The sequence below is a fragment of the Carassius auratus genome, unplaced genomic scaffold (assembly GCF_003368295.1).
Source record: "Carassius auratus strain Wakin unplaced genomic scaffold, ASM336829v1 scaf_tig00041713, whole genome shotgun sequence".
Classification (NCBI taxonomy): Eukaryota; Metazoa; Chordata; class Actinopteri; order Cypriniformes; family Cyprinidae; genus Carassius; species Carassius auratus.
This window is the reverse complement of record NW_020526674.1, coordinates 71,319-86,965: the sequence shown is the minus strand read 5'-3', so window position 1 is coordinate 86,965 and position 15,647 is coordinate 71,319. Positions and strand designations below refer to the sequence as shown.

General features: G+C 37.5%; 1 protein-coding gene across 1 annotated transcript; it reads left to right on the top strand.

Annotated features, from left to right (window-relative positions):
• Positions 1 to 2,937: 2,937 nt before the first annotated feature.
• Positions 2,938 to 15,005, top strand: LOC113085512 (NLR family CARD domain-containing protein 3-like). Its single transcript, XM_026255172.1, has 5 exons — positions 2,938 to 4,712; positions 4,832 to 5,005; positions 5,598 to 5,771; positions 13,431 to 13,477; positions 14,485 to 15,005. The coding sequence occupies exons 1-5, from the start codon at positions 2,968 to 2,970 to the stop codon at positions 15,003 to 15,005; spliced, it is 2,661 nt and encodes an 886-aa protein (XP_026110957.1). The 5' UTR covers positions 2,938 to 2,967.
• Positions 15,006 to 15,647: the final 642 nt, after the last annotated feature.

The window sequence follows — 15,647 nt, the reverse complement described above, 5'->3', positions numbered from 1 at the left end:
GGAGAAGGACACTACTTCTAAAATGAGTTCACCATCTTCTGGATCAAGCTGTCTGTTAATGAGGAGTTATCAAACCATGTTGAAACATCCCCCTGACCTCAGGTAAGACACTAGCCATTTTTGCATTTTACACTTTTCTTTCCTAGAAGCCTGTGGTCGGTAAGTGAGTGGCATCACACAGAGAAAATAAATCTTGAACCTTCTATGACATCGTTCTTCATTGGTGGAATATTCTTTCCAAGTCTACCCAAACTGCTGAGTTCCTTGTAATTTTTTTAAAGACTCATCTTTTCTATGAGCTTTTGAGTGAATCCCGTTAATGGATCTCCCTCTCTCACTATTTTGTTTAAAACAAATACTATATACTGTACTTGCTATTTATTAATTTCATTTGAATTTTTTTTCTTTTTCACTCAACGAACATAAGGAAACTGATAAACACTGATAAAGGGCACAAGACTCTGGCTTTCTCCATCTTCGTTGAAGTTCCTATGAAATAACAAGAGATAAAATACTGTTGAGTTCAACAGTATGATGAATAAATATTGATGGTAACACTTTACAATAAGATGTCATTTGTTAACATTTATGTATTAGCTAACATGAATGAACAATGCATTTATTACACAATTTATTAATCTTTGTTAATGTTAATAAAAATAGAGTCATTCATTGTTCATGTTAGATCACAGTGTATTAATGTTTACAAACACAACTTGTGTTTTTAATAATGCATAAGTAAATGCTGAAATTAACATGCACTAAGATTAATAAATGCTGTGGAAATATTGTTAATTATTATTTATGTTATTTATATATGTTAACTAATGAACCTTATTGATGAATGACCACAGATGAGGCATTAAGTGCATGGCACTGTGACCAACTTAACATTTTACAGAGTTTAATGTAGCAATGTGGTCGTTCAGTTTTTCAAGATCAGTTTTAATCATGTAACTGTTAATAGATTTGAACAAAGAAATAAAGTGTTACTACGCACAGGCCATATTGATTGCAAAAACAAAAATAAGACGAGTAAAGAAAACACGGTACTTATTAAAATAATCAACCTTTACTTAAATATATGAACACAGAAAACCGATGTTAACAGGTTAATATAACTTTTCCCATTCTATGACTAGTAAAATAATGGCAACTTACTCGGCTCTCCTCAGAGTAGCTTCGAGCGCTGCGTCTTCTTGTGTGACAGATGTCAGCGTTAAGGCACAATACTGCCACCTGGGAGCTTAACCAGGTACTGGCGCTGGAACATTTACATGTGGTGTTATCATAAGAGAACTGTTCATTTTAAATATTGCAGTTATCGCTAATACCGGTATATCGTCACACACTAAATTAACACAATATTGATAATTGTTTCTTTGAATATCATGGTTATCATCAATACCGGTATATCGCGACACCCTTAATTTGAAGCATCTGTCAGCTGGCCAAGCCTGTTGTGACTGGCACAGAGAGGAGTACTTGAGCAAGTAAGTGAGCACTACCTTTACATAAAACAATAATATAGTGCTCCAATCTTGTTTAACACTTATGCAAGCGAATCATGCTCACAGCTAAAGTTCAACTGTTAAACTGTAAACACTTAACAAATCAATAATGGTAGATACATTACCCTAGTGCTAATGTGCCCATGGCCGTGGTGGCCAAGCTGGCTAAGGCACAGAGTATCTGCCATGGCCTCCAGAGTCCCCTGATCCACCATGGCCTCCCGAATCTCCAGATCCGACATGGCCTCCCGAGTCTCCAGGTCCACCATGGCAACCCAAACTGCCTGCTCCGCCATGGCTCCCTGATCCGCCCTGGAGGCTCTCCTTGTCTCCGCTGTGTCCCAGTCCTGCACCAGCCTCCAGGGCCCCCCCTAACTACTGATTCATCACATCATCTTTCTACAATGAAAACAAAACAAACTTGCTTTAACAGCGCAGAACACAGTGTCTCCTCAACATGACGTTACACACTAACTAGCGGAAGTGTTTGTGGGCAGGTATGACTCTGTTTGTATTCCGCAGGCAGGCAGAGATTATGCAAATGTGTTACCCAGTGATGTATTTATTATGCAAATGTTTCTTTTTAAAGTGACCAGCAGCCTTGTCACCTAACCTGAATACAGCGCCCTGATTTGCTAAAAAGGACTTCGGGTTCTGTACACAAACAACAAAGGCGCTTGTTAGTTTCCGCTGTAAAATGTGAACTCGCGATGCCTTGACAGTAGACAATACCTGCTTTTGTAACAAAATGAGTTTGGGGTTCAGAATGTGCTACGTTTGGAGAATAACACATGGCAGTCAGTTTTTGCAAATTAACTCTTCATATATAAATGCAAATGTAAATCATTGGTGCATTCCAGCTATAGACAGTAGTCTGTGCTTTAGAAAAGAGATTGAAAGACAAATGGCAGGATTTTAAAACAGAAGAGGTCTAAAAATGTTGTTTTATTTGTTTTTTGTCAGTGTTAGCAGGAGGAAGAGAAAGAGATCAAAATCTCCAGATACCAGTAATGTTTCTGTGAAGAGTAACAAATCCATGGATCCTCCCATTGTATTCAGTGATGGACCAGTGGCCTCTGACCCTCTGTTAGTATAAACATTTACTAATTTACAATTGTGTGTCTCAGAGGAATTATCATTTAACAAATTTAACATTAAATATAATCTAAAATGTGAAAACACTTCACAGGGGTGCAACATAAGGAGAGACTTAAAAATTGTATCTGATATATTTCTGATGGTCTCCCATGGTTATTGTAATTACTAACATTGTCTGTTTTGTTGCTGTCATCTTTTTTAAAGCAGGAAGGAGACACGTAAGCTAATCAGATCTGTGGCGTCCTCTACATCCCACTATCAGACCCACATTAGGCATGATAAAACTGAAGCAGTCCTTCAGACCCACACACTAAAGACTGGAGACCTGCATAGAGTCAAAAACCAACACAAAACCAGCATGAAGAACAAATATGAGAAATTGTTTGAGGGAACCAAACTGCAAGAGAATGAAACCCTCCTGAACAGGATCTACACACAGGTCTACATCATAGAGGGAGAGAGAGAAGGAGTGAATGAAGAACATGAGGTTTTACAGATGGAGAAATCAGCCAGAAGGCAACACTCACAAGACACTCCAATCTACTGCAATGACATCTTTAAAGCCTCCGCTGAAGCAGGATGTGAGGAGAAAGAGCAGATCAAGACTGTTCTTACTAAAGGCATCGCTGGAATCGGAAAAACCGTCTCTGTGCAGAAGTTCATTCTGGACTGGGCCGAGGGAAAAGCCAATCAGGATGTAGATTTCATGTTTGTGCTTCCTTTTCGAGAGCTGAACTTGATCAGAGATCCTCAGTACAGTCTTCACAGACTTCTGCTGGACTTTCATCCTGAACTTCAAGATCTGGACTCACAGATTTATGAGGAGTGTAAAGTTGTGTTCATCTTTGATGGTCTGGATGAAAGCAGAATCACACTGATGTTTTCAGACGCTCAGAGAGTTTGTGATGTGACTGAGACTTCATCAGTGGCTGTGTTGATGTCAAACCTCATCAGAGGAGAGCTGCTTCCCTCTGCTCTCATCTGGATCACCTCAAGACCAGCAGCAGCCAATCAGATCCCCTCCGAATACATTCACCGTCTGACAGAGATTCAGGGATTCACTGAGCCTCAGAAGGAGGAATATTTCAGGAAGAGAATCAGTGATGAGCATCAAGCCAGCAGAATCATCTCACACATCAGAAGAACAAGAAGCCTCCACATCATGTGCCACATCCCCATCTTCTGTTGGATCTCATCCACTGTGCTTCAGAAGCTCCTGGAAGAAGATCTGAGAGCAGAAATCCCTCAAACTCTGACTGAAATGTACATCCACTTCCTGCTGATTCAGATCAACATGAGGAAGCAGAAGTATGAAGAGAGAGATCCAGAGAAACTCCTGCCGTCCAACAGAGAAGTGATTGTGAAACTTGCTGAAGTGGCTTTCAAACAGCTGATGAAGGGCAATGTGATGTTCTATGAGGAGGACCTGACTGAGAGCGGCATAGACATCACTGACGCCTCAGTGTATTCTGGGATTTGCACTGAGATCTTTAAGGAGGAATCTGTGATTCATCAGAGGAAAGTCTACAGCTTCATTCATCTGAGTGTTCAGGAGTTTCTTGCTGCTTTCCATGTATTTTACTGCTATTTTAACAGCATAATGGAGACCCTTAAGGTATTTTTTTCAGTGCACAATTTACATAAAGGAGCAGTAGATCAAGCCCTTGAGAGCAAGAATGGACGTCTGGATCTGTTCCTGCGGTTCCTGCTGGGCGTCTCACTGGAGTCGAATCAGAGACTCTTACAGGATCTACTGACACACACAGAGAACAGCTCAGAGACCATCAGAGAAACCACACGGTACATTAAAGAGAAGATCAAAGATCCAAATGATATTTATCATCTCTCAGCTGGTCAATCTATCAATCTGTTCCTCTGTCTGCTGGAAGTGAAAGATCAGAGTCTGTCCAGAGAGATTCAGGAGTTTGTAAAATCAGACAAACACTCAGAGAAGAAACTCTCTCCTGCTCACTGCTCAACAATTTCCTACATGCTTCAGATGTCAGAGGAGCCGCTGGATGAGCTGAACCCCATGAAATACAATGCATCATATGAGGGGCGAAGAAGACTGATACCAGCTGTGATCAACTGCAGAAAAGCTCTGTGAGTGTTTAGACATGTAACGATTTCATTTTAATGTCAATAATTAAGATGATATCATTAAAGTACAGTTGAAGAATGAGGTTATGAATTTAGTTCTCATGTGTTTTACTCTCTTTCAGACTTTCAGGCTGTAATCTCACTGATAAGAGCTGTAAAACTGTGTCATCAGCCCTACAAACCTCAAACTGTGTCCTAACAGAGCTTGACCTGAGTAACAATGACCTGCAGGATTCTGGAGTGAAGCTTCTTTCTGATGGACTGAAGAGTCCAACCTGTCAGCTGCAGATACTGAGGTTTGAAGATTTTATCTTTGATATAATAAATGCTCTGAAATGGTTACATTTAACAGACTGTTCAAAGAATGTATGTCTATTTCTGGTGGCAGTACTTGCACTTATTTAACATTTATTTAAAATTATGGTAATACTTTACAATAAGGTTGTATTAGTTCATGTTATTTAATGTATTAACTAACTTGAATGATCAATGAACAATACATTTGTTACAGTATTTAATTATCTTTGTTAAAATTTTTCTGATTCCTAACTTCAGCCCATATTATGGGATATTAACTATGACTCTGTATGATTTTAATTAATCAGTTTGTGCCTTAAAAAACTTCCATGTTAAAATACATAACATTCACTATATATACACTGTTGCTGCTGCAAGAACATCTATCTGAAACAATTATAATTAATAAACAGCACTGTTGTAATAACTGAAAGACACTAGGGGTAGTTTTTAGATTTAGTGGCACATTAATGGTTCAACAAGAGTAGTTTTCCTTATTTTAGCACTATAATGTATAAATGTCTTAATCTCCTGTTTTGTAGATTATTTGACTTTTGTGTGTATGTGTGTGCACGTTCTATCCATCTGTAGGTTGTCAGGCTGTATGGTGACAGAGGAAGGCTGTGGTTATTTGTCTTCAGCTCTGAGTTCAAACCCCTCACACCTGAGAGAGCTGGATCTGAGTTACAATCACCCAGGACCAGCAGGAGTCCAGCTGCTCAACCACAAACTGGAGGATCCAAACTATATACTGAAGATACTCAAGTATGTTTGGCAGTAACAGGGTTTTACTCAAGATCAAGAATACTGCTAATCTCAGCTGGGTGATCTAAGTTACATTAGAAGATGATATGTACACATACAGTACTTTACGAATTGTAGGAGTTTGCATTTGTGTGATTGTGTGAAGTAAGCTGCTTGTCTAAAATTAAGCTTTTGTAGAAGAAACTGTGATTTTTTTTTTTTTTGAGAGAGAGTTTTACGATTTTAAACTGTTCGAACACATTATTTTTTAAGTCGGTACTAAAAAAACGAAAATGTTATGGTACCAGTACTTGTGGTCGACCCGGTTCTTGGTGCACTATCCGAAAGGTTCGCAGATGCATTCTCTTCACAAAGTACTGAGATGAGGCGACCTCAAAAGGAGGAAACACACCAAACTAACAAAACACTTTAAAGGCAGACACCAAGATCAAATTAAAGAGTTCAAGCAGGTATGTTTCACAGTGTTTCCCATACACTGGGAAACATCAGAACTGACCGCAACAAACAGATGTTCTAAAAGGCTTTAACTTCGTTGAATAAACAGGAGCACAGCACATGTTAAAGTCTAAAACCGGTGTGGGTGGTTTTTATATCACTGTATTTCTTTAGAAAACCGACTGTCTTCAGAAAATTATGGACGTCATTTTCATTTAATCTTGCCTGTAATGCCTGAGCAGTGTTTGTGAGCGCAGGCTCAGCGCTTATATTACATAAACATATACACTAGATGTCGCCTTGGCTACAGCAGGTCATTGGAACGAATGCATCATTAGAGCCGCCATCTTGGAACAGGGGAGCCCTTCCTCTTTAATGCATCAGCGTCAATGTAGGCAAAGGTCTAATGGAAATAAAATCACCATAAATCGTCATGAATGTGATTTTTAGTTATATATTTTTTTGGTTCGTTCCAACGGTCAGACATGTATTTATCATTGAGTCCAGAGAAAATGTAAGGTTTTTATATTAAGATAATCTACTTTTTCAAAATATAATGCATAGTGCTAGTAGGCCTAAGTTTATTAGTCACATTCTTCCACTTGAGTAAACTTCGAATGAACTATCGCTACTTACTTTAGCCTACTGCATGCAAAATTGCTACAATGGTGCGACTATACATGTTAATTTAAACATTTAAATTGTATTGGTTTATTAAATATGATACACGAAGCAATTTGCAGGTGGAAGCAAATCACAAATTTGAGAGGAACATAATGTGGAAGTTAGATAGTTGATGTGCCAAAGACCGTTCAGTCTTTTCTTTATTCCTGTCCCGCAATACTTTTGCCACATTAAATAAGTATGTACTAAAGTCACATTCATACAGAACCCTCCTCCCCCCCTTAAATCAGTGTAGGGTCTAAATATGTTAAATATCATTGTATTATTTAAACTGGGACATACAAGGTAAGTGAGACAAATTAAAGGGAAAATTATCTAAATGCAAATGTCAGGTCAGAGTGAGTCTATTTAGTGACTGCCTTCTGCCACACCTCTGCCCCAAAAAAAACTCCTCCCTTTAGTCAGACAGAGAGTGCGATGATAACTTGATGATAAAAAAAATATTCACTTTGAACAAGCTGGAATTAAAGGATTTTTCGTAATCTTAAAAAAAAATTATCAAACTGACTAAACTATCAAAATAGTTGGCGATTAATTTAAACTAATCGATAATCTTTGCAGCTCTAATGCAGTGCATGTGTAATATCTTTACTCATTTATCCAGGTTTTCCCTTTAATTTCTCACCTATCTGTGCATGTTCAATGGATGCAACATGACCTTGTTGAGAACATTTCTAAAAAAAAAAGTCACAAGAACATTGAGCAGAAGGAAAGAGAAAGATAGCAATGCGGTAGACCTATGATGTGGAATGATGGAAATAACCCCTCAATACATTACCGAAAATTTTCTGTGAAATGAAGTCCACATATTTTTCAAGTAAACACTTCGCTAAAGGAATCAAAAAACACTGGAACAGCAAGCGGACATTTTTTAAACACAGCATCAAAGGAAAGGATATGAACCAAGAACTTGATCATGACATTTCAAAGACCATAGTTTGTAAAAAAAAAAAATCCAGACTCTCCATCTACTCTATGGTTGTATTGCTACTCTCTAAAACTCTTGTTCTCTTACTCCTTATAATGCAAGTGAAGTTAAATACCTGGTATGCTAATGTTTTGGGGGCAATGAGAAGCTTGGCTACCTCAATACTGCTTGCAGCTAGATTTTAGATGTTTTCTTCTTAAATACTGACATCCTATTAATAGTTTATTTACTCTGTTTATATTACCCAGTGAGATGGTTGATGTTAAGATTAATATATATATTAATAATAAAAAAGTGCATTAATTAATTATTAATCATATAATAAATATATATTTTCCCTTGCACTAACTGGTACTATTAGATTCTACTTTTACATAATGCTCAGACTTGCTGATAGCATCTTTAATTAGTTTAAGTATACAATGATACACTCTTAAGGTATTTACCTTACTTGTGGAGAACAAAAACTAAACTTAACAAAAAAACCTCTTTGAGCGATGAAGTGGAGTGCCATCGTTCAGCCTCAACTTGGTCAAGTAAGCTCGGGCTTCAGTCATAAAACCTAACATGTCTTCCCAGTTGCAGAAACCTAGTGGAGCCTTAAAGCCTCCCGCACATGGGTTTTTGCTGTTCATAATGTCGAACAATCTGTCAATCACCTTTAACACAAATATTCCTCATTACAGCTGGTTATGATTTACAGTTCAAAGAACTATAGAAGGTAGACCTGTTAGGACCGAGCAGATGTTAGCTGCTTTCAGAGGTGGGTAGAGTACCCAAAAACGTAATAAATCAATATATTAGAATGATCTCTGAAGGATCAAATGACTCTGAAAACTGGAGAAACAGCTGATGAAAAGTCTGATTTCCATCACTGAAATAAATTATATTTTAAAGTATATTAATTATGTATTATATATGTATAAATAACCTCTGACACGGAAAAGAGTGAAAACTCCTCACATGACGGCTAAGTTACCAAAAATCTGAACATAACGAACCAAATGCACATTGACGGATCTTCTTCCATCTATTCTGCAAAATGTAAACAAATGTATATTTCTGCAAGCGTAGGCCTAAATATTGTGGAAATATCAATAATAATTGTGTCTAGGCGAAAGCATTCCTCCTGGAACAGAGCTAACGCGGGTTTGGAGGGTATTCATTTTATACTCTGTGACAGCTTATTTAATGTAAAAATTACAAATTGTATTTAATTTATAAGTTACACATACAACAAATTGGTAACGTCATAGTGGTATCGGGTACTGTAATCAAATGATGCCTAAGTTATACCTGTTGAACCGTAGACAGCACACGCTGTGTTCATCTAATAAAGATCTTCATCATTGCTCTTGATGTTCTTAAACTTTCTGTTACAGCTCTGAGTGAACCGCTTCAGACGCTCAGCGCGTGCGGCAGGGAACTGAACGAATCATTCAAACTGATTCATGAACCAATTCACCTGTTTGCCAACTGGTTTGATCAAGCTTTTGAACAGAATTGACTCAAAAGAATGAATCATTCGCGAATGAGCATCGCTTATTGCCCAGAGAAAAGTAGACGGCACGTTTGGAATAAACTGAAGCATTTATAACTTGTATTGCATTAAGATAAAGTAACGAGAGGAGCGTGACCCACAGTAACGAAGTAAAAGTACAGTTTTTCCACTAACAATTTACATAAGTAAGAGTAAAAGTACCCATCTTTAAATATACTCCAAAAGTAATAGTTACCCAAAAAATGTACTTGAGTAAATGTAACGAAGTAAATGTAACTCGTTACTACCCACCTCTGGCTGCTTGTTTAGGAGAATGACAGAATATAGCAACCCTGCATTGGGGAAAACAGGCTTTAGGTCAGGAGGCATGACTGGCTGGCATCTCTGTGTTTTTGTGGTAGCCTGGAAGAATCAGCTGCTGTTAAGTAAGGGAAAAGGTTGACTGAGCAAAGACCATCCTGATGCCACAGGCATTGGCAGAGAGAAAAGACTGTTCGAAAGGATTAAGTGCTTGAACCACCAGCTGAGGGATGGATGACACAGATGATTTAGGACATGAGCAGAAATGTCCACTTTCAGAAAACAATTATCAATCAATTGTCATACTTTTTGCACATTTCATTTCCAACTAAAAAAAAAAATAATTAACTGAAGAAATTAGATCGTAGGAGAACATTCTTCAAACTGCGGACATCCAGTTTCCATGAGGACGCAAAGAGCCATCTCCACCGATCGACTCAGTGTGTGGGCCGCCACTGACACCTTCATCTTCTGCCCCTCAAAGTTGATGTGTTTTCTGGTGATTTTGTTGGCTGCGTGAAGACCCTCGTGTTCCTGAACATCATTCAATTCTGATATGTTTTTCCATTTAACTGTTCCTGCGGGACTGACGATGGAGCTGTAAGCTTGCAACATGTTCCTAGCCAATTTTAACATATGTCAAGGGTCCATGATCACAAACACTTTTTCCCCTGAAGAAGGGTGGACAAAATATGTCTTGAGAGGCTGATTCAGCTTTAGCTGGCACCCGAGCATCATACACATGTTAATGTTCGATATATGTCCGTCCATTGTGACACACACAACTTTGATGCCACGTTAATGAAGTGCCTCCAAGGCGTGTAGAAGCAAAATCCTTTGTGTATCTGGTCTAAGTGTATCTGGTCAAATGCAGCGTTAAAGCAAATTCCCTTTGAGTAGGAGTGAAGGCATGGTCGTGCTTGAACAGTTCAACTGGAAGGTCTGGAAAGTTCAGGGAAATAATAATAAATAAATTATAGTTTCACAGAGACCTATTTCAAATTGATTTAGAGACAACTTGATCATATGCATTTTTTTGTACGACCAACAGAAAAACATTTATCAGGTAACAATATTGAGACAGCAATCAAACTGTGTGAGATGAGACATACTACTACAAAAGGGCTCCAGACTAACTTTTTGCATTGGTTGCACTGGTGCGCCTAACTTGTTTTATTTAGGTGCATCCAAATTTGATGTAAAATTTTGTAATCAGTTGTGTAGCTTGTTTCTGAACAGTAAGCCTAAATGAACTAAGTTCCATAGCCTAGGCAGGTTAGCAACACAAACTTGAGAGGTGCAATACAGCAAATAAACTTAACTTGTTGCTGCGTGGCACACAGCTGCAGGTTAAAAATTGTAGTTGTACCGATAAAATTGGTCGCACTCTAGAGCCCTGTACAAAATTATAAATGCTACACATGCAAAAGAGAGAGGGAGAATCAAGTCAGCCAACCAGAGTAGAAATTCAGTTTTTGCTCCAGTTCCTCCGTCAGCATCTTGTTATTTTTTAAATCCTCCAACAAGGAGCCCACTGTCTTCTTTTTTCTTCTTTCCCTGTCCTTCGCATTTCTCAAGTCCCGTCGTAACTTCTCCACGTTCTCCTGAGACACAGCCAACTTCTCTTTTGCTTTAACTGGGTCAAAGGCATACGTATGATCCTGAAAAATATTTACAAACTCAGTAACTTCAATCAGGCATCCTAACTTCTGATAATGTCACTGTTACATCCACCAAGCATCCAAAGGTGTTTAAATCATTTCACTTACTAAGACTGACTGATCAAAGAGGTCTGGTCTTACAAACTCCCTGACAGGTGTGTTGGACCATGGGTGTGGAGCTTCTTTGTTTGACGTTCTGGTTAACCTGGATGAACTAGGCTGCTGGAGAAAAGGGAAATTGTTTGAGCTTATAGGAACACGTAATCAATTACAAAATGTTGTGTTAAGAAAATTGCTGTGACAAACTTTTGAAAGATGATCAGTAAAGTTAAAAATGGATGGGGTCGCTCCTTGCCGTAAACGGATGGTCTGTCCAGTCCTGTCAAAATCTTCAGGCCGAAAATGACAGCTGCACAGTAAGGTGCGGTCTTTTGGCTTGAAGCCCTCTCTCCTGAGTGCTATTGTCCACGACTGACGTCTCTGTTTATCAATTGGGAATCTACAGACAGATTCAGATTCAGATTATTTTATTAAATGCCATGTCAGCAATCAAAACTATTTTCATGGCAAAAATTATATTACAAAAACACAAATATCATATAAATACAATAAAAACAATACAAATATAAACAGCAAGTCATATTATAATTTTCTTTTTTTAATTAACATATGATAAAAAAAAATCCAAAACCTTTTCAGGCATAATATCATTAAATATGTTCTTAAGTGAAGTAACTTCATAAAAGAGCATTCTGCTTGTGTTAAGTCCAGGACAATCTAATAAAATATGTTTGACAGATAAGGGAATCTGGCTGAAAAGGTTTGTTCCTGGTTTTTTGTTGTTGTAAACCGTTTCTGTTTTTTCCCGTCACGTCATAGCTCATCAGATACAATCGGGGGTAAACAGCCAGAACCAGTATGTTTGGATAAACTTGTTCAGGTGGACATTTTAACTTAAGACTCATCTCCGTTCGCCAAGAATGGTGACTGAAGTTAGCATAGCATGCTAGCTGGAAATAGACGGAGACTGAACTCGGCCACACAGCGCCAGTCGGAGAAACTATTGAACAGAGACCAAAACAACAGTCCACATTTCCAACATCTTACGATCATATTACATTGATATAAAACATTCTGTTCATTGTCAGTTTTTTTCAAAAACTAATGAGTAACTAGCATGGATTAGTAGCGGTCATTAACCAAGGACTGACGCAAACCAACGTAACCAGAAATAAAATTTCGTAACATTCAATATCATAAAACACATTCTCACTTGTGAAATGTAATCCCTTGCTGTCTGGTTTTTAGATTTCTTTCATTTGAACATCCATACGCAGCACTAAAGTCCAGCATCGTCCATGAATTCAAAGTACAGGCGGAGATAGCAGCGTTACCTAGCTACTTCCTATGACAAGACCCCTGTTCCAAGATGGCGGTGGTTTTGATGCGTGCTTAGAACCCCAAGGTGACATCTAGTGTTTATATCTATGATTTGATTACAGCCGTTACTTGGGAAACCTCTCTCTCTCTTGCTCTACAAGCACCTCCTGCTGGCAGAGAATGAATTCACATATGCCGCTGTGGGAAACACCGCTTCTGTTATGAATACTTACTATGAAATATTTTTATTTGAATGTCGTATTGAAATGAACGCTGTTATTAGAGTAGTTAATCGTTAGCATAAGCGAGGCTAACGCCAATACAATGAGCATTAGAATTAGTTTCTTTATTAACTATTTAATGCTCCTATAACTTTTATTAGGAGAAAAAAACAGGATGGCAAAATGATATTTACTATTTTTACACACCAGACGCTTTTTAATGAATTGTGAATCTAAAATATTTGTGCTAAAGAATGCACAAATGGTCAACATTGTTTGTGTCATATCAGTCAGAAAAGCAGTTCTGGGCTTTTCTTATTGTATTTTTTTGCTAACTAAATTTAAAATTCAAAACCCCTTTAAAATTAAATATGTACACAGTTTGGATTAAATTAAACTATAGTCAAATTTTTTATTTAGCATGTTTTTGTGTTTTGTTTTGGTACCGAAACTGGTACCGAGAACCGTGGATTTTTACTGGTATTGGTAGCGAATAGTGAAATCTTGGTACCGTGACAACACTAGTGGCTTATATTTGTCTCTTTCTAGGTTGGAACATGGAGGCAGTTTTAGAATTACACCAGGACTGAGGAAATGTAGGTCTTTTCTCTCTTACACACACACACACACACACACACACACACACACACACAATGTGGAAACATTCTTTAATAAGAATGTTAGATATAATAATGTTGAAACATACATATTAGATATATAAGAATTTATACATGTATATAAGAATGTTTTCTCTGAGGTTCAGGTAGGTTTAGAGTTGGTGTAGGTTGTGTAAGGATCCACCCCAATTGGCCCAAAGATGGAATTCAATTGGTGGGTGAAGGTATAATATGTTTAGGTCTTTCACTTGCGCTTCTGCAAAGTTCATTTAATTTATCAGGATTTAGTTTTAATTTTAGTCTAGCTCCCTGTTTAATCTGACTCCAATTTCAAGTGATCATTAAATTTAGACTGTATTTCTAATTAAAAACTGATCACAAATATTATGTATTAATTTAAATATCTGATTATTTTTAATACCCCATACTTTCAATTATTCATTCATTATGGACCTGGTGCCACATAGAAATTACTCTGAGGATGAAAAGTGAACTATACCTTTAAGTTGGCTGCCACATTCTCACTCGTATAAAAAGTGTAGTTTCCTTTAGTCACACAGCTGCAACTTGCTTAGTCGGTGATAGTCATAAATCTGAAGGTTCCTAATGATGTGCACCCTGCTCCATTCATTAGTACTTTGGAATGATCCATCCACAGATTTGTGGAAACACCAAACTGCAATTTAATCTACTAGAAATAATGATTTCAGAAGAGATCAGAATAAATCAAATGTAACAATTTATATGTCAGGTAAAAATCTGCCAATTAAATAATTAGAAGCCAATTCAGAAAGGATAATGAAATTGTGAATCACATTGTAGCCACATGGCAACTATATGTTCCTGTACATGGATTACTGTAACTATATTGGAAATAGCCAAGTGTTACATGCAGGAAATAAACAAATTCAACATAGTCACACATGCAACTTAAAATTGCCGAATAATTCCAATGTTTCGATTATTCTAATTTTACTCTCCATCAGATTCCCATCAGCTCACTCTGGATCTGAACACAGTGAATGAACGCATCTGTCTGTCTGAGAGCAACAGAGTGATTACATTCACTGGCAAAGTCCAGCCGTATCCTGATCATCCAGACAGATTTGATGGATATAATTCTCAGGTGTTGTGCAGAGAGAGTGTGTGTGGACGCTGTTACTGGGAAATTCAGTGGAGTGAATATGTGTATATAGCAGTGTCATATAAGAGCATCAGCAGGAAGGGACGGGGTGTTGAGTGTTTGTTTGGATCTAATGATCAGTCCTGGAGTTTAATCTGCTCTCCCTCCAGATACTCATTCAGACACAATAACATAGTGACTGATCTCCCTGCGAAGTCCATCAGCAGTAGAATAGGAGTGTATGTAGATCACAGTGCAGGAACTCTGTCCTTCTACAACATCTCTGACACAATGAGCCTCATCCACACAGTCCAGACCACATTCACTCAGACGGTCTATCCTGGGTTTACTGTTTGTTATGGATCATCATTGAAACTGTGTTGATGCATCAGAACAGACTGACAATAGCTCTTTTACATTACTATGAGGTTACAATTAACAACAGAGCCATAACTTAAATGTAATTTTTTTTTTTTTAAACATAAAAACATTCAACTTAAAAGATATATGCAAACATGTAAATTGCACATAATGCAGTTTTTAAATTAACTTCTAAATTATACAATTTCCATTTGTTGTTGAAATAGACCTATATTCAATTTCACAGTAGCTGTCATAACTTGTTTTATAACAGTTAGTAAAATATAATGAGTATTTATAGTCTAATATTTCTCAAAATGCTATTTTCTAGACTTCATTTCTCTAGTGAACTATACGAGCTGTGAACACTGATGACTTGCCTGAGGTAAATAAAGTGCTACATATCATTGCATTGCATATGAATTACACGAAGCATGAGTAGGGTTGGCTGTCATTTGGGTCTTTTTTACGATACAGGTGCCTGAACCAATGCTTAAAAAAAAATTAAATACCCAAAATAGCATGGATTGGTTATTAGTGCTATAAACACATTTAATTTCAATTTCATTCACACTGGATGCTGGGGGACTATGGAATTACCTTTGTGCCAATTAAAATGAACATAATTTTTCAAGAAACTTGTGAAAATAGGAATTGAAACCAAAT